Genomic DNA, 25,396 nt, shown 5'->3' on the forward strand with positions numbered 1-25,396 from the left:
TCCGAAGGGACCGTCTGGAGCCGCACTGCAAAGACAGGCGGCGCGGCCCCAGGTCTCCAGACCTTCAGCCGCTGCCGGAGGCAGTGAACAGTGGGCTTGGCCGTAGACGGCTCCGCCCACGCCCCGCCTTTTCCGTGGGCGGGGACAGAACCTGCCAACCAGGAGTTCCCGAGGCATGCAAATAAGCTCCGCCCCCAGGGGAAAGGCGTTTCCCCAGACTTCCTGCTTCCTCCGTAGGCGCCCCTGCAGAGTTTTGCCTTCCTCACTGACCGGCGGCGCTCAAGTCCGTTAGCGAGGCCGGAAGTGCGATAGGGAGGTGCAAACTGGCCGGAAGCCGAGCTCCGGACACGCCCACCTGCCGGAAGCGCCGGAGCTGTATCTCAAACAGGGTTGCTGTGTGACAGGATCGCTGCGTCGGCGGACGGAGGGACGGACGGGCGGTGTGGTCAGTGCGGCGGCTGAGGGCCGGAGTCGGCATGGCGGAGGGCGGGAGCCCCGAAGGGAGGGCTGGCCCAGGGTCCGCAGGTAACGTGAGCGGCGTGGGGTGGTGGTGGTGGTGGTGGGGCTGCGTCTCGGGTCCAGCCAGAGTGGCCCTCGGTTCGTCCCGGCCCCGTGTCCTCCGTCCCCGTCGGCCAGGTCCGCGGAGCCGCACCCCGGGTCAGTAAGTGGGCGTCAGGCTTCGCGGGGCCCAGGGCGCGACCCCCGCTCCCGGCCTCTCGTGGACAACCCTCCCGCGGTTTTTGTTTTTTTTCCCCAAGGTGGAGTTACAAGGCCAGGTGGAGTTGGCCTTGAAACTGCCACCCTGTTAGCCGATCCTAGTCTGCGGTGACCCCGGCTGTGCCATGGGGCACGGATCCTCTTCCAGGTCTGAGCGCACTGGTCGGGAAAGGTCCTCAGCGGTCGGCCCTCTGTAGGGCAGGCTCCTTTTCCTCACCCCGTCCGACAGTCAGCGCATGGCCGAGATGGTGCATGGTGGCCCCTGCGCCCCCCACCCCCACCCTTTAACAACCGCGCTGTCCCCAGCCAGCCAGCCAGTGACACAGCGCTTACAGCGGCGCTCGACCCACCTGCAGAGAAAGGCGGACGGACGGTGGCCACCTGGCTTAGCGTCTCCGCTTCGCAGTGCTGCTACTGTGGGGCTGAGAATTCCCAGGAGAAGGAATTTCTGGTACGAAGTCTCCCACTGGACTGGGGTCTTTCTGAGACTGCCATGTGTGTCGTAGGTAACTTGCTGTGTCCGTCTCTGGTGTTGGAGAGACACTTGTTTTGTTCAAGGAACTCTCTTAGGTATCCAGAATCTCAGAAGGCCACACTCATGACAAACTCTTTTGTCGTTCCTCCCTCCATCTGGTCAACCAACTTCATTGATGGTCTACTGTTGGCTTAGCTCACCTGGCACTGTCAGGGTGACCAGAAAAGGCTAGACGAAACACCAAGAACTTCGCTTTGGCATTGACTTTGTTCCCAGGGACAGACAGGATCTGTGAGTGGACTCCCCTGTCACGCAGGAGTGTGAGATGGGTAAAAGCAGTTATTTCTTAGCGTAGAGAAGGGTCCTGTGGAAGAAACAGTGGTTTTGGCCTCCTGCCCTCTCCTTTCAGGACCTGTTTTGTTAGTGTGTTTCCAGCCTGGGGTGGAGGGACAGGTCTTGAGTGCTGTCTTGGGTAGTTGTGTTGTTATTGGATTAGATGATCAGACAAACACAAACTCTAAGTGGCCTTTTGACTCTAGAATTGGGGGACATTCTGAAGGTGCCTTGGCCCAGGCTGGTAGTGCTGAAGAATGGTGAGCAAATGGAGGTCCAAAGACCTGATCAAGTCCTCTGGTGCCCACTTGCTGAATCTTCCCCAACTTTGGCTTTGAACTTTGATACCCATTGGTAACTGCATTGTACTTGCAATGGAGGGTCATGATTGAAGGAGGTCCTGGATAGGGCCTTAAAGAGTGGTTTCTAGGCTGGGCAGCCGGTGGCACAAGCCTTTAATCCCAGCACTCGGGAGGCAGAGCCAGGAGGATCTCTCTGAGTTTGAGGCCAGCCTGGTCTACAGAGATCCAGGACAGGCACCAAAATTACACAGAGAAACCCTGTTTCAGGAAAAAAAAAGTGGTTTCTTGCCCCATTCAGTGGACTTTCAGATCCTGGAGGGCAAGGACACTTACTCATCACCATGCTGTAGCTTTAGGAGAGTCTTGTATTCAGCAGAGACTCAAAGGACGTTTTATTTGAATATGAAAACAACTTCAATATCTAGAAGAAGCCTGCTTTTGAAGGGATGTGCTTGGTCACATGCTAGGACACCATCCCAGGGTGGGAGGCTTGTATCTCAGGAGTTAGGATTTGTGCTATTTTTATAACATCTGTTGGTGCAATTGTTTTATAAAGCTTTTCAATCCCCTGGAGTTAAGTTTGGGCTGTGATATGAGCAAAGATGCAAGTGTTTCCAAGCAGGTGATTATATAAATACTCTCCATTGACTACATCTCTCTCCACTTTTGATGCCTTGTTTTGTTGTTGTTGTTATTTGTTTTTGTTGTTATTTAGTTTGGTGAGAGTTTTGTTATCTAGTATGGTAGAGGTTTTTTTTTTTTTTTTCATGCCATTACTCTTTTGTTTGTTTTCTGTTTTTCAAAGACAGGGTTTCTTTGGCTGTCCTGGATCTCACTCTGTAGACCAGGCTGGTCTTGAACTTACAGAGATCCGCCTGTCTCTGCCTCCCAAGTGCTGGGATTATAGGTGTATGCCACCACTGCCCTGCCCATTATTCTTACTAAAACAAAAAGCAATTTCCCTTATGTATATTTACAAATAAATTTTGGAATAATTTTGATATATCCATTATCAAATTTCTGAAGAGATGAGCTACACTTGATTTATAGGTAACCTTGAGAATTTCTCTAATATTGAATCTTCTCATTCTAGTACATGGTATGTTTGGTTTTCCTATTTTATCCGTTCCATTTTTTCTTATATAAGCTGGATTTGTATTTGTGCATATATCTTTTAGTTTTCTACTTTACTGAGGTATAACTTTTTTCTGTGTGTGTGTGTGCACACATGTATATGTGGAGGTCAGAGGTCAACAGTTAGTGTTATCCTCACTTTGCACCTTATTTTTGAAACAAGGTCTCTCACTACACATGGAGTTTACAGATTTGGATTTAGCTAGGCCGGCTGCTAGCCAGCCCGGGGATCCACAACCCTGCCTCTGCCTCCCCTACCCCCAGTAGAACTGTAGGCATGTGCAAATGGTCTTGGCTTTATGTGCAAATGGTCTTGGCTCTTTATACGAGTGTTGGGGATCTGACCTTAAGGGCGTGTGTTTGCATGGCAAGTACTACCAATTGAGACATCTCCCCATCCTCTTGAAGTGTAATTTTTATACAAAATGTGTACCTTTGAGATTTAATTCCTTTTCATTGCTATCCTAAGATAGGATAACTGTAAAGAAAAGAGATTGATTTAGTTCAGTCTTAGAGGCTGAATATCATGGTGCAGGTTCTGATATAGGCCCCTCACCTTACCTGTGGCACCTCGAGGCAGACAGCAGTGGGAGAACTGTGATCTCCAGGCTAACCAGGAAGCCAGAGACTAGGTGGGACTGGTCTCAAGCTCTTATAATAACCCTCCGATAAGAACTAGCTAGGATTCCAGAAGAAATTCTTCAGTCCCGCAGGAAGACACTTTCCCACTGACTCTGTGACCTCGTGATGCCACACTGGTTGATGGTCTTTGTTGTCTCCCAGAATGCTAGTTCTGGGGACCACGCTTCTAACACATGGATCTCTGTGGATACAGTAGTACTCTGATGAATTGTTTCTTATCTAGATACCCTTGTTGCTATTTCTTGGAGCAGCATGGTAGGGAACTTACCTTCCTTCCAGGTAATAACCCTTGTTTGGTCCTTGGCTTTTGGCTAACCAGCTGTCTTTGTAGTAAAGGAGATGGCTACCATTTTCCTTTCAGATGCCCAAATTTAGAGGTGTTCATACATACTTGGGATAAATTAGAGTAGTTACAGGCTAGATTTTTTGGGGCATAATATTTTCGATTTTAATTTGGTAGTACTTTAGGATCTTCTATGTTAGGAAGTACTGAGGCTCATTGTTCCATTGTTCCCTAATCCATCACATTTTTTTCTTTTCAGAAAAAATTCTTATCAGGCTTGGTGCCAATTTGATAAGGGGACGTTTACAGCTTGCTCTTTCTTATGAATTATCTTCTGGGGATTTGGAAGTTCCTGTGTGGCCAGGCAGGAAGAGCCACTGCAGAAGGCATCCCCTTTGCTTGGCCTTGCTAACGTTTCCCACGCTGATAGGAGCCCCTGTCTCCAGTGCAGGTCCTAATCTGAAGGAGTGGCTGAGGGAGCAGTTCTGTGACCACCCACTAGAGCACTGTGAAGATACGAGGCTCCATGATGCAGCCTATGTGGGGGACCTCCAGACCCTCAGGAACCTGTTGCAAGAAGAGAGCTACCGGAGGTGAGCATCCCTGCAGGGGCTGGAAACAGGATCGGCCTGTGGGTCTTCAGGAGGCTGGAATTGGTGGTTTGGATTGCAGGTTAAGACTGACGCTACGGGAGTACATTGACTTCAGAGGACAAAAGGAAGAATTATTGGTGGCCAGATACTGTGGGCAGGGGTCCCTGGGTCCAAGTCTGGCCCTCTGATTGACATTTGTGTTTTCTGGTAACTTGTTCTAGCTGGGCATTAGTTTCCTCAGTGTTTTTCTTGATGACAATGTTATTTATTTTAATTGTGTGTATATGGGTGCGTGGGTGGGTATGTACATGTAATTACAGGTGGCCACAGAGGCCTGAAGAGGTCATCGTTGGAACTGGCGATACAGGTGATTGTGAGCTACCTGATGTGGGTGCTGGGAATTGAGCTCAGGTCCTCTGGGAGAGTGGCACATGCCCTTAACCATTGAGCCATCTCTCTGGCCCTTTTCCTATGGCTCTTTATACTGAGTAGTTCTTTTTCTACAGCCACTTTATTGACATTCATTTGATGTTTTCTTTTTCACTTCTCAGGTCTGTAGTGATCAGCCATAGGCCAGCTGACTTCCCACTATAGGGATATGGTGGCTGCCATCTCCTTTGTTTTCTTTTACTGGCTTCTTGCCTCTTGATTACAAAATCCTTCTGGTCACTGAGTCCTGGCTCTTCCGTTAGAGCAGAGAGTCTTGCTGTGTCTCCCTGTGCGGGATGCTGGGAGTGCACCCATCATTCTCTCTGGAGGTCCCTTGAGTATGTTGTGTGAATGACGTCTTAACTAGATATTGAATACAACGGACACTGGCACTATATGCTTCTGTGTTTCTACTTTGCCTTGAGTGGATGCCGTTAATTGATGGAACTCCCTGTAGCAGACCTACACTGCTGCTTTTGTGTAGACAATTCCCAAGCAAAGGATTCCTGACCAGCCAGGAGTGTGTTCCTTTCTTATCCTTCTAATGTCTTAGCATTATTTCATAGAGCACATGTCAGTATTTAAAAGCCAAAACACTAGAGGGCTAGAGAGATGACCTAGCAGTTAAGAGCACTTGTTGCTCTCACAGAGGACCCAGATTCAATTCCCTGCACTCACACAAGACGTCCTCTTCTGACTTCTGCAGGCACCAAGCACGCATGTGGTACAAAGACTGTGTGCAGGCAAAACATTCATATATGCAATAAATGCATAAAATTAATAAATCTAATAAAACCAAACACAGAAATTAAATTTGTTTAATGTGTCAAACCCCTAAAGACTTAAGTACACAGATACAGCAGAAGAATGAAAGAGTTCAGTGCAGTTCCTATTGTGCTCCCCCTCCCTCTCCCTGTCCTCTCTTCTTTTCTCTTTTCCCCCACTTCTTCCTCCCCACTTGGCCCTTATGTAGCTTTGTAGCCCAGGCTGGCCTTGAACTGCTGATCCTTCTGTCTCTGCCTCCAGCTCCTGAGTTCTAGATTATTGACCCATGCTGCCACACTGGCTCCTTTTTCTTAAACTCAGGGCTCATGAATGTCCTCTTCCTTTAACATATTTTCTTTTGCTGTTCATTTCTCTGGTGGAGAGTTCTGGAGGGTTCCTGGCCTTTATTGGCCCATATCAGTCCAAGTGTGACTGGAGGAGGAACACCAGGGCTTGCTTTAGTGAGACACTGCCCATGGCACGTTCCCTAGTTTCTGCTTCAGCGCGGAAACCAAGGTGCAGCACACCTTGGTTGCTGACCTGGAGGGTCAGTGGACAGCGTAGCTAGTTATATGTGGTCATACTGTCTGAGAGCTGCATCTGGACAGTTTGGTGCCACTGCTGGCCGAGACTGCAGCCCTTGTAACCTTAATAATCTAGGCTCCCAGTTATTGTGGGTCAGGGTAGGAGGACAGAGATTACTACTACTGACTATCTTTATCTGGAGAGGACTCCAGCCTTGGACCTTTAGAGGTGGTCACTAGTAAGAGGGTGTGCATGGCCCTGCCTGTCCTGCTCGTGTCCCCGATGGATCTATATGTATTTTGTAGAGGATCAGGCTTTGGAATGTGGGTTAGGACTCTAAGAACTAGAAATCTCAGTTTTAGTGCTGATTATTCTGCCGAAGCCTCTAGTTTCCTTGTCAGTGGGCCCTGAATACCTATTTTCTCTGCTCAAGTTCAGCAGGGGCAATTGTGGAAGCATTTCAGGACACAGAACACAAAGGGCTGGAAATGTAGCTCACGGGTAGAGTATTTGCATAGCATGTACAACATCCTGGGTTTGATCCTCAGCACCAGGGGAAAGAAAACAGAACACAGTGAAGGTATTCTAACTGTGAGGATTGGCTGCCTAAATGGCTGTCTTTCTTGGGAGCCTCCGCCAGGGTGAGAGGAGGGAGAACAGCTCATTTGCCTAGGGTGACTCTCATAAACTCCCTGTCCTCCCATATAGCCGCATTAATGAGAAGTCTGTCTGGTGCTGCGGCTGGCTCCCCTGCACCCCACTGAGGATTGCAGCCACTGCAGGCCATGGCAACTGTGTGGACTTCCTCATACGCAAAGGGGCCGAGGTGGACCTGGTGGACGTCAAGGGGCAGACTGCCCTGTATGTGGCTGTAGTGAACGGGCACCTGGAGAGCACCGAGATCCTCTTGGAAGCTGGCGCTGACCCCAACGGCAGCCGGCACCACCGCAGCACTCCTGTTTACCATGCCTCTCGAGTGGGTAGGGATGACATCCTGAAGGCTCTCATCAGGTCAGTACTGCCCGGTCCCTAGCCACTTCTCCTTGTTCCTGAGCTTGCATTTCCTGCTTTAGGAGTGTGCTTGTTAGAGGACTTGGAAGGACGGCTTCATCAGTGCTCTTCATTGCTTTCTGACCCATGATGCCTTACACTTTCAACAGTGTAAACTTTCAATGTAATTTACCTTCATTTATAGCTTTAGCATATCCCCTAAAGTTTCTTAATCTTTAAATATTAAAAATATTATTATGTGCGTGCATGCGTGTGTGTGTGTGTGTGTGTGTGTGTGTGTGTGTGTGTGTGTGTGTGTACTAGAGGGGGCATCAGATCTCCTGGAGTTGGTACAGGCAGGTGTGAGCCATATGATGTGGGTGCTGGGAACTCAACTCTGGTCCTTCGCAAGTGCAGCAAACGCCTAACTTCTGAGTCATCTCTCCAGTCCCAAAGCTTATTTTCTTCAATACCTGTAGCTGAGGTCGATTTCTTCTTTGTTCTTAGAGGTATGGAAGAGGATTCTGTAATAACGTGAAGTTTTTCATTATTAACGCCGCTCACACACATTGTTGCGAATGCTTGCATGGTGTGTTAGCCTAAGTTCCTCTCTTGAGGATTCCCCTTTTTTCTTTGCCATCAGATCTGCCAAAATTTAGAGAAATGTTGAAGTCTGTAATTACTGTTGTGCCTTTTGTCAGTTGCCTCTGCATTTCAATTAGGTTTGCTCTGAGTGTTTGATTTAATTATATTAATATTACAGTTACTTTTGTTTGAGCCAGCTTGTGTTCTCTTTTTTCATATTTTCAGTAACATCTTTCTACCATAGAGATCGTGTTCATCCCTTACTGTGGAGGCCAGCTAGTTCTAGGTTAGGCCAGCGTAGCTTAGCTAGCTAGCTGTTAGTGAGAGTGTTTTGTATAGAAAAGGAGCAGGTAAAAGTTCCGTTGTTGAAGACTGCCATCAATGGGGTCAGATGAGTGGGCATTCTTGCCTTGTACAGAATGTGGTTTCTCAACCAGGTTCTGGAAATAGAGTCTTTCAAAAGGCTTATATACTAATGAGCTATAGACTTGGTGTGGGGGAAGATAAATGATCAAGGAGGTTTTAAATTGATAAATGATCAAGGAGGTGATAAAGTTAGGGCTTCAAAAAATCATTTAAGGGTTTCTAGCACGATGATCTAAGCTACCTTAAATTCATGCCTTTGCATCTTAAAGAATTTAAGGCATTAATGTGGAAATGATGTTTTGTTTTGTTTGAGGTAGGGTTTCTCTGTGTAACAGCCCTGGCTGTCTTGGAACTTACTCTGTAGACCAGGCTGGCCTCAAACTCACAAAGATTTGCCTGCTTCTGCCTCCTAAGTGCTGGGATTGAAGGCGTGCATTTATGTGTTTGTGTGTGTACATATGCACGCTCATGCATGCTCCACAGTATGACTGTGGAGGTCAGGGGACAACTTGTGGGAGTTGGTTTTCTCTCAGTTGTTTGGGTGTGTAGAGATAATAAAAGCAATAGAGAAATTTAGAAAATATTCAGGATTAAAATGAACTGGATCCTGTTCAGTATATTTTTATGAGTTTCAAAGGCTGTCTTTCCTACAGCTCAATTGGTACCAGATTGTCACACTGTCATACCAAGATTGTAAACTATTTGGAAGACATGTCTCCCATGAAGAAGGAAGAAATAATTACTATGTGAGATGTAGATTTCCTTGTTAGTTGAAAAGTGCAGTGAGTGAGGTGGAAGTTTCCTGCTTGTAGAGTGTTCTCCTCTCTCCTAGAAAGCCTCAGAGGAAAGGTAAGGTTTTCTTTGTAGAGGAGTGTAGCTAGAGTTTTCCTGCCTTGCCCACAGTCAGGACAAATCTTTGTCACCCGCCAGTCCCACAGCCGCTCAGACCCGACCAAGTAAACACAGAGACTTATATTGCTTACAAACTGTATGGCCGTGGCAGGCTTCTTGCTAACTGTTCTTTTATCTTAAATTAACCCATTTCTATAAATCTGTACCTTGCCACGTGGCTGGTGGCTTACCAGCGTCTTTACATGCTGCTTGTCCTTGCGGTGGTTGTAGTGTCTCTCCCCCCTTCTTCCTGTTTCCCTAATTCTCCTCTCTCCTTGTCCCGCCTATACTTCCTGTCTGGTCACTGGCCATCAGTGTTTTATTTATATAGAGCGATATCCACAGCAGAGGAGAGGTGCCAAGAAAGGATATTGACCTTGTGTGTCCTCAGGCCTGGGCTGCCCCAAAGAAGCACTTTTGATTCCAGGTCCTTTGGACACACATCTGAAGTGCTAGAGAACCATTATGAAGCAGGACGGCTGGCTGAGACTGTTGGCCATCTGTCTTCTAGGCAGGGAAAATGGTATTTCTCCATCTTCTCTGGATCCTGACTATTAGGTCCCCACATGTTGAGTCCCCTCATCATTGCTTCCTATATGTTGTCATTTCCTGTTTCTAGTGGAATACTCAGGTGATGACACAGTTTGTGAGACTTCACAGAACTATCTGGGGCCGGGGAGGGCTTAAGTAGACAGGTGACTGGTGTTTGCCTACTTTAGAGGATCCTACTGGGCAGGAATCTTGCAGACGTGAGTCCTGCTCTCGTTGATCCTATTACTCCCACTTTTCTTTCTGATCCCTTGATGACAGTGGTGTCAGGTTTTTCGTTGTAAAGCTGCTCCTCCCTTTGTAATTAGTATTTCGTGGGGAGACATTTTGCCCCCATATATATGCCTTGTGCTTCATCTCAAATTTGTATTTATGTTAGTGTAGACTTACGGTTTCTTACCTTGTTCAGGTGGAGTTACAATCCATCATTGTTGCTTACTTTGATGATCACATTAATGCCACTGGTGGTTTATGACAGCTCTGTGTTCTTTTGACATATCCTTACTGTTTTGGGAGCAGTTCCTTACGTTCTTACATAACAGGATAGTCTAAGCTCCGGTAGACTTTCCTGAGTCAGTCCTGGAGTAAGTCCTCCCAGAGTCCAGTCTTCTTTCAGTGAAGAAACAAAGATCTAAGCTGGGCAGAGAAGCACATGCCTGTAACCTAGCTATTTGAAAGCTTGCCACCAGACTGTGTAACATAATGAGACTCTGTCTCAAAAAGAAAAGAAACCAAGATCTGAAGTACTTTTGGGAGTGTGTTCTACTCTGGAAGCATTGTTCCATCCCTGGAGCTGGGGGTGCGTGTCCATATCACATTTCTGTTCCCGTTATACAGTGACCGGAGTTAATATGCATCTCTTACTGCCTCCCCTCACTCCTCCTTGCCCCATTTGGGCTCCATTTCCTTTGCCAAGCCTCTGTCCTTAGTAGGTATCTTGCTCACTTTGTCAGGACTCTGCCCCCTGAGCCAGATTGCCCTCCTTGTTGTAGCTGGCTGACCCCTGGTTAGAGTAAAAGAGATAGGTAGTTTGTACTTGACCTTAGACAACTCTAAATGCCATATATTTGGGTGTCTGTGGAGCATACCCAGGGCAGGCAGAAAAGACTGGCTGTGGGTCCTTCAGCACCTGCACCTGGTGAGAGATAGTCCTACCACCTGGACTGTCCTTGGGAGTCAGGAATGGTCAGCTCTAGGAATCACTGTCTGACTGCTGTGCCCCTGCCTCCTGGGCAGGGCTGCATGATGCTGCCCTGCTGGCAAGCCATGCTTCCTGTCGTAGGTCCTTAGGTCTTTGCAATTGAATCTGATGCTGGGAGTATCCCTGCCGTTCCCCGAGCCTGAATGTTAGACTGTCGGAAAAGAGGACTCATCATGTTGGGGAGCACAGCATGGCTGACCAGCTATGGATGGATGCACTTGGGTTTGTTGGTTCCTCTTTGCTCTTAGGTTTCAGTGGTTGCTTCACCATGTGAAGTGTTTACATGGCTCCAACTGTGGTCTATACAAAAGGTGTATTGAAAAGGTCTAGCTCCTAACCTTGTCTCATTGTCCTGATCTCTCCCTCCCCTCCAGGTAAGCATTTAGGTCTGTGATTTGTCCTTCACTATTACAAATGAGTAAATGCATGTGTATGGCTGAGTAGTTTATATTTACACATGGCAAACCTGTAAAACAAGTATATACTGCACACATTCTTATCTCACCTTTCTCACATATTCATGTGCTGTGGAGGACATTCCAGAGCAGTGTAGAGCAGTATTCCTCCTTCCCTTCATAGCTTCTCAGTTCTGCTTCTTGAGGTAAAGCAGCCAGTCCCTGTTGGTGGTTTCCTGGCTTAGCTGGTAGGAACAATGCCTTAATGAATTGCCTTGTGCTAACATCTTAGCTTTGCAAATGTGTCTTGGGAACAAGTCCCAAGAAGTGTGACGGATGAGTTCAAGGGTAAGTGCATGTGTAATTTTGATAGAATTGCCAAATTTCTCTCCACAGGGATTGCTCCATTTTAGTTGCCATAGCAGTGAGTGATAGTTGTGTTTCTATTACAGCACAGCCAGTCAACATTGGGAGCTTTCTAACCCTACGGGCACAAAGTAGAATCTTCGGGTGCTTTACAATTCGACAACATTTTATTTATCTGTGTGTGTGTGTGGGGGGGGGCGGGGCGGGGGCACTTCATGGCATGGGTGTGGAGGTCAGAGGATAACTTACACAAATTGGTTCTTTCCTTCCAGAGTGTGGGTACCAGGGATTGAACTCAGGCCATCAGTCTTGACAAGTCTTGACATCCCACTGAACAATTTCACCAGCCCCAGGTGGCAAATTTGACCTAAATAATGGCTCCTAGTTTCCATATGGTTTTATAGTTATGTAGCACGAATTGCTGGAAGGTTTTGTTAATAAAATCAAACCTGAAGCCAGGTATTGGGGTGAACACTGGAGATCAGAGAAGCAGAACGAGCCACAGCCACCTCACCTTGCCAGTTCCTCAGCTGGTCCTGTTTTCTCAGACTGGAAGCCTCTGAGTCCTCATCCAGAATCAATCTCAGCTGAACTGTGCTGCTCAAAAGCCTAAAAGCTTAACCAGCCAAAAGCTTCCAGTTTCTGGTCTTCATGCCTTATATACCTTTCTGCTTTCTGCCATCACTCCCTGGGATTAAAGGCTCACTTTTTGGGATTAAAGGCATGAGTGCCACCATTTTCTAGCCTCTGTATCTAGTAGCTTTTCTGTTCTCTGACCCCAGATAAGTTTATTAGGGTGCACAATATTTTGGGGCACACAATACCACCACATAGTTACTTGTAAATTCTGATCTGTTTGGAATTAATATTGTGTGCACTGTGATGAATGGACTTAACTTTATCTTTTCCCATATGCATTTCCAGTTGTCCTAGGGGAAAAAGTATGAAAAAGTCCCCTCTTCCCCCTTAAGATAGTTCCTTACTGTGCATCCTTAGTTTCTGCTTGCAGTTGGGTCTGTTGTAAGATGTTTGTGTGTTTACGTGGGTCTGCTGGCTCGTCCACATGCTCCTGTTACAGTTTGACAGAGCTTATACCAAGCCCTTCTTGAGGTGGAGCTATTTCCTCTGCGCTGTTGCTCTGCTTTTCGATCTTGTTTGATCTTCCAGATGAACTTTAGAACCAGCATATGTAGTTCCAGGGTCCTTTGCAGCTAGCTTCAGTAGTTCAAGAACAGTGTTTTCACTCATAAAGTCGACTTAGGGAAAAGTTGTGTTATTCTGAGCTTCTTCTAGTGTTTGATGTGTCTTTGCATTTTCTCAGGTCTGCTCTTGTAACTCTGAGTTGTTAGGTTTATGCTGTCTAGATCATTTTAAAAATTATTTTGCTGCCATAAGGGCTATTCTTTTCTACCTTATCTTTAAACTGGGCTTGTGTGTGTGTGTGTGTGTGTGTGTGTGTGTGTGTGTGTGTGTGTGTGTGTGTGTGTGTGTGAAGGCTGTCATTTCACAGTCTGCTACTTTAGTGAATTATCTTATTGCTTGTTGTTTATTCATTCCTTGTAGGCCTTTTTGGATTTTGGAGTCCTTTCCTCTGAGCATAGAAAATGGTTTGTTTCTTTCTTTCCAGTCTTGTTTATCTGATTGCCTTCCTTTGCCGTCACACTCGAGTCTTCAGCATTGGTGTCAAGAGGCCGGCAGGTGGAGGGTCTGTGTTGTGCTTCCCTTGGAGCAAGGGGCACCTCTCCTACTCCTCGTGCGATAAGATGATGGTTGCTGGCCTGAGAAAATGTATTTTATCCTTTTTAAGGAAATAGCTGTCACTTTCTGTTTCATAGAGTATTTTAAAACATGCATAACTGTTGGCTTTTGCCCTTTTTGCATTATTAGTGATAATCAGTATTTTTCTTTTAGATTTATTAATACAATATATTATAATATTATGATAATGGAATTTCTAATATTGGAATTAGTTTTGAATTCTTAGGGTAATCCCTATGAGTTTTTGGTACACTGCTTTCTAAATATATGTTAGGATTTTCTTTGTTATAATAATTTTTTGCTTGTTGAAGATTTTGAAATTGAGTTGGGTTATTGTATTAGTTTTACAATGCATTTGAAAGTTTTTCTTCTCTTACCTCTTCAGATCTTTATTTTTAAAGATCTGAAAGACTTCCCTTAGTTTCCTATCCTTCTTAATACCAAGCTCTGAGATCTTGGTACTTCTGCATGTAGTCTCGGCACACAGACAACTTAAAATACAACTCTTCTGTAGGTGTGTGTAACTGCTGGAATCTATTGTCTAGGCAGTAAGGACAGGAAAGTGACTGTGCATGTTCACTATAGGCTGAGTTTTTCCCTCAGTATTTTTGACTTGTAGTTAGTTGAGTCTTTGGGTACAGTGCCTGCAGATAGAGAGGGCTGGCAGTGTTTGTGACCTGTGCAGTCTCTAGAGGCTCCCCATGTGACTGTTGAATGCCTTCCTTGGGGTGCTGGACATTCTTTGTGGTCTGAGTTTGACTTATTATGACTTATTTTTCTCTTCCTGTAGGTATGGGGCGGATGTTGATGTCAACCATCACCTGACTCCTGACACCCGGCCCCCTTTCTCAAGGCGGCTTACCTCCCTGGTGGTCTGCCCTCTGTACATCAGTGCTGCCTACCATAACCTTCAGTGCTTCCGGCTCCTCCTGCAGGCTGGGGCAAATCCTGACTTCAATTGCAATGGCCCTGTCAACACACAGGAATTCTACAGGGGCTCCCCCGGGTGTGTCATGGATGCTGTCCTGCGCCATGGTTGTGAGGCGGCCTTCGTGAGCCTGCTGGTAGAGTTTGGAGCCAACCTGAACCTGGTGAAGTGGGAATCTCTGGGCCCAGAGGCAAGAGGCAGGAGGAAGATGGACCCTGAGGCTCTGCAAGTCTTTAAAGAGGCCAGAAGTAAGTGGCCTGAGCTCAGCGCTCTCCTGTGGTCTGGAGTTGATTGAACCAGTGAGATGTAATAGTAACTAAAACAAAAACAGGGCCTGGAGGAACGGCTCAGATGGTGAGAGCACTGGCTGCCCACAACTGTCCATGGCTCCAGTTGGAGGAGGCCCTCCTGGCTTCTGTGGGCACTGCATGTGTGGTGACCAGACATACATGCATGCAAACCCCTGTACACATGGGAATAAATAAGTAACTCTTAAATACAAAACAACAACCCTCCAAAAAGAATTCCAGCCAAGCGCTTGATTAGAGCCCTTGATAGGGACCAGTAGTTCTCCAGAAGACAGCCTTGGGTGTTTCGCCCTCCTCCCTCGTTCCTCCTCCCTCCTCCCTCCTCCCTCCTCCCTCCCTCCCCAGGGCTGGGATTACAGTGTGGGCCACTCCTCCCCATTTCTTTGGGAGGGTGAGTCCCTGTGCTATCACGGCAAGTACTTTACCTTAAACTCTCTCCAGCCCCAGGTGGTTATTTTGACATTCCTAAACCCCTAAAGCTGATAACCAAAGATCTATAGAAGTAGATGTATGCTTTCAAAGTTCTTAGAATTATATTCTCTAACTTTTTTGCTCTGATTTTTGACCCCATCCCTAGCTAATGGTTTCTTTTTCACATTTTTTTCCTTTTTATTTTTTTTCCCCTTAATTTCTTAGATCATTGTACTAAGTGATGGGTTGCATGTCATTTTCTTTAAAAATATTTTTAATATATCTATTTATATGTGTGTGAGAGAAGCATGCACATGCCATTGCATGCGTGTAGAAGGCAGAGGACAACTTACAGGAGTCTATTCTTTCTTTCTGCCACATGGATCCCACGGGTTGATAAGCGTGGAAGTAGCATTCTTCCCTCTGAGCCATCTGGTTGGCCTATCACGATGTTTTCATTCATGGGTCATTATGTTTCTTTCTTCCTCATCTTTGCCTGTCACTTGTCGCCAGGCCGGGAGTAGCTCAGCAGGAATCAGCCACATTTGCCTTCTCTGCCCTTCTTACCCGTCTTTCTCTTCACCTGTGTTTTTCTCTTTTTAAGATTTCTTTATTTATTATGTAAACAGTGTTCTGCCTGCCTGTATGCCTGCACACCAGAAGAGGACACTAGATCTCATTACAGATGGTTATGAGCCACCATGTGGGTGCTGGGAATTGAACTCCTGTCCTCTGGAAGAGAGCCAGCGCTCTTAACCACTGAGCCATCCCTCTAGCCCCTCTTCATGTGTGTTTTAATGAAGTTATAAGCTCATTTTCTAGAGCCCTTTCTTTTTTAGTTCCACTCAAATAGCCTTAGAGTGAATTGTGTGGTAATCCGTTTTTGTTAAAATGAAATCTGGAGTTTGCTTATTTGTGTAGTGGGATTTGCCAAGGAATTGCTAAGTCAGTGTCAGGAGAGTTTGAACTTTACCTGTGCTTGCATTTGCTGTCAGTGCCCTCTCTGGAATTCAGAAATCAACCCGTGTGTCTGTCCATTTCCTGCCGTCTTGTCAGAGGACAGCTGAAGGGCTTGTCCTCACTCTCTTATTTCCCGAAGAACGTTGATATCAGTGTGTTTTTGTCGTCTGTACCCATGCCAGTTCACGGAAACATGTTCTTGGTCAGCCTTTCTCCAAGTTGCGGGCTGACGGCCGGGTGGGAAGCAGACTGAAGGAATGAAGCTGCTGTGTCCACAGCTTTTATTGTCCCCTTCTCTTCCTGAAGCAGGGCTTGGCTGTGTCTCTGAACTGGAGCAGGACTGTCAGCCTAGTCTCTGGTTTCAAGTCCTGCACACTTGGTGTCCCAGGGCTCCTTGCCCCTGCTGGGACAGAGCAAGAGTGAAGGTCATTTGCTCTCATCTGTGGGCTCTCCTGTGGGCAGGTTAGATGGAACAGACAGCAAGGCCTCCTTGCCTCCGGAGCCTCCTTGGCTCTGAGATTAGGAAGTTGTGTCCACTGTGGTCAGCTTTGGGCCTTTGGAACTAGGCTAGAATCAACCTTTCCCTTCGCACTCTCCAGGTGTTCCCAGGACCTTGCTGAGTTTGTGCCGTGTGGCCGTGCGAAGAGCTCTTGGCAAATACCGACTGCATCTGGTTCCCTCGCTGCCGCTGCCGGACCCTATAAAGAAGTTTCTGCTTTATGAGTAGGATTCAGATGCAGTGTCAGCTGCAGTGAGGACGCCCATCATTGCGGTGAAGTTGACACAGACTCCCGCGTCCTGTGAACTGGGTCCTGCGCTGCCGGCTTGTTCCCTGGCTGTCCGTGAAGATGAAACGTTGGATTGTGGTTCCGTCTCAGGTGCTTGGGCCACCGAACACTCCTTGAGTCATCGTCAACGGAGAGGCGCATACACACTTAATTTTGTTCTTCAGTATCTCTGTTTTGGATTTGTACTGTTATATGTTAATGAAATGGGCTGTGCAATGTGTGCAGTATGGGGTGAGCTTGCAAGCCTCGTGGTAGCCCTAGTGGGGAAAGGTTGTCTTTTCCAGAGTTATGCTTCTATTTATGTTCCTACTTTGCAGTTTGATTGTTCTCTTAAGGTCTGATATCCAAACAAGAAGAGTTGTGGTAAGAAAACATGTAGGGAGCAGAGATGCAGTTCCTGCACTTGCTAGTCTGTTTTCCTGCCGCGTTTGTCTGTCTGTGCTGTCAGATGCATAGCCCTTCTTGCCGCTGCCACACCCTCTCAGGAGTGTCTTCACTCCAAGATGGTTTCTTGGCTGCAGACACTGCCTCCAGGGAGGTCCCAGCACAGCCTCTGCAGTGTAGCACCTGTCCTGGAAGGGTTTTCTGATGGATGTCACCCTGGGGATCTTCAGACTGGGATTCCCTTTAGGAGGCCCACCTGGGACTAGCCGGGAAGTGACTGCCCACATTCAGACCAGGGATCATCCCAATAGCACTCACTGCCAGTCCTCACAGGATGACATGACACTGGGGTGCTCCATGCAGACCCTCCCATACAGAAAGTGGGAACTGTATCGGCCACCTGGGTGGCTCCAGGCTCCAGCTGTTTGGCCCCCCAGGCTGTTCCTCCCTCTTTCTGGTCCAGTGCCTTGTGGGCACTCCTAGAGATCTTTCCTCGTCTTGCCCAGAGTTGTTGGTGAGTGAGAGAGATGAGCTTGTTGCAGGTGTGAGGGTCATGTGCAGGTGGGTCAGGAACTATGCATTACTTAAGCATCCTCAGGTTGCTCCTGTTTTGGTAAAGTTGTATTTTGTCATTTTGAGCCTCTTAGGACTGTTGTATGGATCTGTGCTGATTGTAGACTTAAGAATATTTAGGTACAAGCAGATGTTAAATCTGTTTAGATTTTGGCCATAAAAGAAATCTAACTTGTAATGATACTTGACTGTTGTACCATCATGTGGTTTAGCTGACCAGACGGGCAGTGATGGTCATCGTATTTTGTGGATGGATTTCCAAATCCTGTCCTAGTGTCTCAGAATGGCCCTGTGCAGCAGCAGCAGCAGCAGCAGCAGCAGCAGCAGCAGCAGCAGCAGCAGCAGCAGCAGCAGCACCAAGCTGATCCAAATGCACTACATGGAGTTCTAGTGGGCCTTGCCCAGCCCTGGCCAGTGAGTACTGTCTCTGGGGAGAATGAGCTAGGCCAGAGCCTGCGTCTCCCCAGCCTTCCCCCAGCTGTTCTGTAGGTGGCCCAGGCCTCAGCTCTTCACTGGGCTTTGAGTCACTTCCCCTGTGCTAGGTTTTTTAGAATCTCAGCACTGTGAGGTTCTGCTGCTTGTTCAAAACTTCCAGTTGGTGAACCTGAATGTGAAACGGCATTGGTGCTGACTGAGGACGTTCTTCCTTGTTTCCAGTAGCTCTGTGAAAGCACCACGTTTGGTGGTTATCAAGGATGAGGGACGGTGGGAAAGAGCAGCACCATTGCCGTGAGCAGCTCCGGTTCATGAGAGGCAGGCACCATGGGAAGTTGATGTGGCCTTGGAGAGGACTGCAGCTTTACTCGGCAGGCTTGAGCACTGGGTACCTGTGTCCTCCCAGCATGCAAATGTGGCAGACCTGATGAAACTGCTGCCTTCTGGTTGAGCCGGCCCTGGCAGAGGAGCTCAGTGGCCCAGAGGGAAGGAGCCTGACGGCTGTCCCTGCTCATCTGAGGGGCGTCTGTGTGATGGTTGCTGTTCCTGGGGCAGCCTCTTGATTTAAACAGAGGCTTGTGCCTTGAGTTGGCCAGGCAGGCTGGAGTTTAGCTAGTACTGATGCCTCAGAATTTGGTGTGCTTTTAGACATTTTTCCAGAAATCTACCATTGTCATACATTTTGTAGCTATTTTACTTGTGATATTTGCTTGCTTGCTCAATTTATTTATTTATTTATTTACTTATTTATTTACTTATTTATTTATTCATATTCTTCCATAAAAGGGCTTAAGGTGGAGATTCTTTTTTTTTATATTTATTTATTTATTATGTATACAGTGTTTTATCTGCACACCAGAAGAGGGCACCAGATCTCATTATAGATAGTTGTGAGCCACCATGTGGTTGCTGGGGATTGAACTCAGGACCTCTGGAAGAGCAGCCAGTGCTCTTAACCTTTGATTCATCTCTCCAGCCTCCTCTTGTTTTGTTTTGATATTAGGTAAATTTAGGCGAAAATACTTGTTAGGTAAGTAATTAGCAATTTTCAAATGTTGACCATTTCTGTTATTGGGCTTAAGGACCATCAGTTTCAGAGTTTTCCCTCTGCTCTTTTGTGCATGATTTTTCAATGTAAAATTTTTTCTGAAAGAAAAAGTAATGAGTATGGTTCTGAGCAGAGAAAAACATGCCTGAGAGCTGCCCCGCCCCGCCCCGCCCCACCCCAGCCAGTTCTTGGGGCTGTGCAGGCCCCACTGCAGACAGGAGGACCTTCCCGCTGTGCCATTCAGTGGACTCTGGTGAGGTCCTGTGAAAGCTGACACAGGCGAGGACTTTGGGAGCGGGCTCTGTCACTCGGGAACGACCTCGTGGAAGTGCACTTACCGTGGGGGCCGGAGGTCTGGAGATGCAGGGCTGACCTCTGGTGAGGCCCACAGCTCATCCGAGGAGAGCTGTGCAGGGGGAAGGATAAGGACAGCATGTACCACTCGAGGAAATCACATTTCCTTAGCTGACTGGACTGTCTTTAGTCTGCCTTCATGCTCTTCCTGACAAATAATGGAATGTCTGCTTGAAGGTGATGGTGCAGGCTAGGTCTTTGCATTTAAATCACTCTTGATTGCAATCCACAGAAGGTTTTTGTCTTTGTTTTTGTTTTTTCCAAGTTTGCTTGTTGCTGAAATCCTGGCATAATCGGGCGGTAGTGGATGTTACAAACTAATGAGAAATTTGGGATCTTAAATAGCCTGCCTGCATGGAGGTGAAAGGCATTACAGCTTTCCCACTGCCTGGGGTCCAAGTGATCTCGAGGATCACTGCGAATGGCCTGAGAAGTCTGGACATGCTTTTGATGGACCTCTACCACCCCAAATTCACGAGGCCACCCATAGGAAGTCAGTGTGACCTTTTTGGTGAGGAGTGCTTGTCCCCTACTCAGGCCTTGGGAACCAGTGGCACCAAGGATGCTAGAAGAGCCATTACTGCCTGCCCACTGGGCACTTGGTGGCTAATCCCGGCCTGCGGGGTCTAACGGCTTTCCTTCATCACAGTGATTCCTGGAAGTGCCTCTTGGTGTGGGAGCTCCTTTCTTGCCCTTGCTCATTTCCACCTCACTGCTCTCCTTCCCACACCCCTTGTGTGCAGTAAAGTAGTGGGTGATTTGTGGAGCATTTGGTATATGCTCTACCCTGACAGAGGATGATGAAGTGAGGAGGGTCCAGGGGAATTTCTGTGCCTGACACTCAGTGTCAGGAATGCACCGATCCTGTGTATGTGAGGCGAGCACTCTACCACTGAGCGGCGTCTTCAGCCTCTTGGTTTCTTAGATAAACCGAGTAATGGGAGGATGTTTGCAACTCTGACTTGAGCTGGGCCTGTGAGAACAGAGCTTTCTTGTCCGTGCAGCCAGCCCTGCTCCCCCTGCAGTGTCTGCCCGGCTTCCGCTGCTGCTGCTGGTGTTGGCGTGTGCAGCGTCTGCGCTGGGCTCTGTGTGCTTGTGCTGCAGACATACTTTCACCCTCCCTTTCCTAGTGGGGGTGAGTGTGAGCTTGTTTGCAGTGGCCAGGACAGATTGTTTTTGCCCTTGTGCCTAGTTAAGAGCTTTCCAAAGTACAATGACATTTTTGATACATTGTTATAATAAATGCTTTATTGCTCTCTGATTTCCTTCCAAAATGCCTTAATTTTGTGGCCTGTGTCTCATTGGGTAGAAGCTTCTTCCACGTGCAGTCTTTTATTTACATTCATTCATTCATTCATTCAGTCATTCAGTCATTCAGTCAGTCATTGTGTGTGATGTGTATGTTTGTGTGTGCACGCACTCCTGTGTAAGCTGTGGTGTGGATGTGGAGGTCAAAGGACAACTTAGGGAAGTGGTTCTCTCCTTGTACCATGTGGGTTCCAGGCATTGAACCCAGATAGTCACATGGTGGAAAGTGCCTTTATCCTGAGTCGTGTTGCCGGCCCCCGTGTGCAGTTGTGTGCACAGTTGGAGTAGAAAGGACTGACTCCTGCAGTTTCCTGGGACTGCAGAGGAGGCACTGACGCAGGAGCTTACAGCTGTTCAGGAGATCTTGGTTGGGGCTGCAGAGGAACCCATGGTGTTGCCAGGATTAAACACCTAACACCCTGTTTGACCTGGGGGCCTAGTTCCTGGACGGAAGAGGTTGCATCTCACAGCTTTCCAGCCAGTAACATTGTACAGCGTCCTGTGCTGTGGGGGCATGGTGGACACTGCCATTTTCTGTCCCATGTTATATATGACTTATTTTGCCTGTTTGACGGTAAAGATGTGCAATTTGGGATAAGCTGGAGAGAATGAGCTGAATAAAGGTATTTCTTCATCTTGAGTGTCTGGCTCCCTGGCGTGCCCTCTGTGTCTTCTCTTTCAGAGGTTGTCTCCATTCCCTAACACCTGATCAACTACTGAAAGGGAACAAGGTATCCCTAGTCCCTCTCCACCTTCCTCCAGCTGTTTGTGCAGCAGAGGCTGCCTGTCATGGATGGGTGGATGAATTGTCCATCCATCTCCATCTTCCATGTGGAACTATTTTTATGAGACAGGGTCTCATGTAGCCAGGGATTACTTTGAACTCCTGATCTCCTGCCGGGATCACAGGTGTGCACCACTGTACCTGGCCTCACAAGGCTACTGTTTAGTTTGGAGGCTGGATGCTTTGATTCACACCAGTGAAAGCTGCATAATCCAATCCCTTGTGTGATTCAGTGTGGCTATTTACCATTCCTTCTTCCTAATCCCCTTGACGTGACAGAAATGGATTCCTTTCAAGAATATGGATGAATGATAACTCAGAACAGCCTGAGAATACAATACTGTGACAGAGACAAGGGAACATAGAGAATCTGAGCTCCTGGGGTTCTGGAACTGACAGTTCTGGTGCCTCCGAAGTGTTTGAGGGGCAGGTGAAACAGGAGCACTGGCCACCAGCCTCCTAAGAAGCAGGTAGCCCCTGCCCACCACACGCCTGGCACCTGAACCCCCTTCAGTCTGCAGGGCTTGCAGCTCCGTAATGCTCTTCAGAAAGTGCAGCAGCAAGAGCCTTCTCTGAAAAGTCACCTCAGCTCCAATGGAAAGACCTCAGATACCTGTGCGGTATGTGGCCACAGAAATGACACCTTCCAGAGGACTCCAAGTGAGAGAGGGTCCTGAGAACCAGGCTTCATTTTCCAGATCACAGGTGTTAATGTCAGGAAGATGGCTGTGATCTCAGACTGGAGAACTGCTGGTGTGGGTCGGCAGTGGCCGCACCAGGTGCCATGAGCAAGCGGCACGAGAGACCACGGGACTTCTGACTCAAACTTTTGAAGGGAAGTTATTTCCAGGTCAATTAAAAGCCACTCTGAAGGACTTAGGAACTCTAGAAGTTTAGGAAATTACTTGATATTCTTCCAAATGAGAGAGTAAAGCCAAGAAGGAGGAAGGCTTACGGAGGAGATTGAGGTTCCAAAATAAAGAGAGAAGGCACCAGGCATGGGGGATGTTTGCTTAGTCTTCAGCATTGGACACTGAACACCACAATTATTGATAAGTATTGATAACTATAACATAACAATGGAAGCTAGCTGAGCAAGGAAAAGTTAACACAAGAGAAAGCATGATATGACAGCTGTGATGCGTGTGTAAGTGTTCCTGATGAAAGGATTGTTGTATAGAACAGTGCCAGCAAGTCTAGCCATGTCAGATGGTGGTGGATGGAAGATGGAGGATAAACGTGAGTGGAAACTGAACAGTCACCGTTGTATACAGAGAGGGGTGAGGAGTCACCCCAAAGAGAGAGAGGCTGAGAATTAGTATAGTAGAAAATAATCAAGAGAACATGAAGTAGAAGGGACAGTGACAAAGAGCAGAAATTTACTAGACACACCCCAAATATGTAACAGAGTCCAGAATTACTACCCCTAAAGAAAAAAAGTGTGCATGTGGGGGTGATCCCAGATACTAGACAAGAAGACATAGACACCGTGAAACATCTTTCAAAGGAGTCTCATGTATGGGCTGGAGAATTGGCTCAGCAGTTAAGAGTACTGGCTGCTCTTGCAGAGGACCCCAGGTTCAGTTCCTAGCATCCATATAGCATCTTACAACCATCTAACTGCAGTCCCAAGAGATCTGATGACCTCTTCTGACCTCTGTGGGTACCAGGCATGCTTGTGATACACAGACATATATGCAGGCAAAACACTTGTAAATAATAAATTAAGTTTGGTGGTGGCAGCAGTGGGTGGCGGGCAGTGGTGGCGCACACCTTTAATCCCAGCACTCAGGAGGCAAAGGCGGGCAGATCTCTGAGTTTGAGGCCAGCCTGGTCTACTGAGCAAGTTCCAAGACAGCCAGGGCTACACAGAGCAACCCTGTCTTGAAAACAAACAAACAAACAAACAAACAAATCTAAAAAACAAGTTTCATGTAGGCTGATCTCTAACTCATTGTGTAGCTGAGGATGACAATGACCTTGAACTCCTGATCCTCCTGCTTTCAATTCCAAAATTGCTGGGATGCCACCATGCCTGGCTATTACTAGAAGAATATACTCCCGCCACTTTGCTAGACTGGCATAGGTCCTTACTGCATTCTAAATCTTATACCCACAGATTAAGAGAAGCTACCACCACTCATCAAAGAAACCTTTCAGTAAGTGGAGACCATCACACTAAATCGCAACTGGACACAGGCAGAAATGAACGGATCTTAGGGAGCCCAGCCACAATGGACACATGTACATATGGCCCTAGCAGCAGGTCTACAGCAACAGGGGTTTTATAAATACGGAGAATGAGCAATCCTTTTAAAGCATCTACTTCCGAAGAGTCTGGACTTCCAGGTAAAGGAAGTACATCTTTGATGACACAGGAAGTCACACGGCTCATAGCAGTGGAGACTCAAAATGACTCGGGATTTAAGTTTCTCCTGGGCCCACAACGATCTCTGCTCCCAGTTTTGTGGTTCTGCCCTTGCCCTGGCAATGCCCTGACATTGCTGGGAGACTGATAAAGCTGTGAATGCAGCACTGTTCATAGCCAAAGCAATTAGGTATTTTCTGAATCTCAGACTAGCCACCTGTGTGCGCGCGCGCGCGTGTGCGTGCGTGCGTGTGTGTGTCCTTGGGAGCCCATCTCCATCTCTGGTACTAATTCCATGTCACCATAACTGCCCTCATAGGAGCAAGGAAGGCTTGAGAGAACCTGTAACTTCCTGTGGAGATGGGATAGTTCTAAAGAATACCCTCAGGAAGGGTACCCAAGGAAGTGGGTGAGCTGGCAGGGGACGAAGCCCTTCCTAAGACATGAGTGGGGACCCTAATGGAGAGGTCATGTGTGGTTTTAGCTCAACAGAAACCAGAGACGTTTTCCTGGTAGGAGATGGTCTGTGTTTATTAGGCAAGAATGAAGAAGCAAGGAACTGAGCTGCCATAGGGACAGAGCCCTCCCCCAGCACACCTTGTGGGTACCTGTGGGGACCGGTGATACTGTTAACCTTGCTAAGAAGCCTGCACGCACAGCTGGACTCACTGGTCAGCTGCTAAGAAGCCCTTTATGGAGGCAGTTTGAGGTGTCTGTAGTATTCTCTGGGTGTCTCTGAGTCCTCCTGGGGAAGCCAGCTGAGTTGACTCTAAACTCACTGGTAGGTGAGCCCCCCCCCCCCACTGGGTTGAGGCTCTGTAACCATGGCCAAGTGGATGGACTGAGGAAGACTGGGTAAATCAGAGCCAGGAAAAAGATGGTACGTCCTTCTCCAGTGTTACTCTGGCGACCTCTGCTGGCGGACAGAGCCTAAACTTGAGGCAGCAGCCAAGGGAAGAATCCAGCACGGCAGCAGGACAAAGCAAAGTGGAGTTAAAGCAAAGAAGTATGCTGGCAATCGGTGCCAGAAAACTCATGTTAAGTTGGTGCATCCTTGATGCTTAAGAAAGGATAGGAAACTCACACTGGCCCAGCTCACTGCTAAGCACAGGTGGTTAGAGGGGTTAGCAGCATACTAAACACGATGCATTGGGACCATAGTGGGCATATACAGTGCCAGCTGGCTCTCCACCAAGAAAGACGGTTCTTCCTTCATGGCACACTCGCTGAGCTGTGGCCCTGATAGCATGTCACTAGGAACGCTGGGCCAAGCTATGGCCGTGTTCTCTGTCCCTTCCTGCTTTCGGTTGCTGATGACGACGATGAGCAACTCTGTAGGACGCTGTACCAGGTGCAGGTCTTCTGGACATCAGGGATCTCATCTTGGTCGGTTACACAAACCACACCTCTACTTCCAGTTGTTGGACTAGTGTTTGTGTTTTCCATGG

At 47.6% G+C, this 25,396-nt stretch overlaps 1 protein-coding gene across 1 annotated transcript; it reads left to right on the forward strand.

The window, feature by feature from the left end:
* Nucleotides 1–66: 66 nt before the first annotated feature.
* On the forward strand, nucleotides 67–21,436 carry Asb1 (ankyrin repeat and SOCS box containing 1). The gene is made up of 5 exons (XM_006995455.4): nucleotides 67–525; nucleotides 4,338–4,479; nucleotides 6,907–7,209; nucleotides 14,090–14,475; nucleotides 16,506–21,436. The coding sequence occupies exons 1-5, from the start codon at nucleotides 477–479 to the stop codon at nucleotides 16,631–16,633; spliced, it is 1,008 nt and encodes a 335-aa protein (XP_006995517.2). The 5' UTR covers nucleotides 67–476; the 3' UTR covers nucleotides 16,634–21,436.
* Nucleotides 21,437–25,396: the final 3,960 nt, after the last annotated feature.

The sequence above is a fragment of the Peromyscus maniculatus genome, chromosome 13, assembly GCF_049852395.1.
Source record: "Peromyscus maniculatus bairdii isolate BWxNUB_F1_BW_parent chromosome 13, HU_Pman_BW_mat_3.1, whole genome shotgun sequence".
Lineage (NCBI taxonomy): Eukaryota > Metazoa > Chordata > Mammalia > Rodentia > Cricetidae > Peromyscus > Peromyscus maniculatus.

Coding starts and splice junctions, on each gene's coding strand:
- Asb1 (XM_006995455.4), top strand. CDS start 477: ATGGCGGAGGGCGGGAGCCCCGAAGGGAGGGCTGGCCCAGGGTCCGCA. Junction 526..4,337: donor GGCTGGCCCAGGGTCCGCAG/GTAACGTGAGCG, acceptor TCTCCAGTGCAG/GTCCTAATCTGAAGGAGTGG. Junction 7,210..14,089: donor ATCCTGAAGGCTCTCATCAG/GTCAGTACTGCC, acceptor CTCTTCCTGTAG/GTATGGGGCGGATGTTGATG.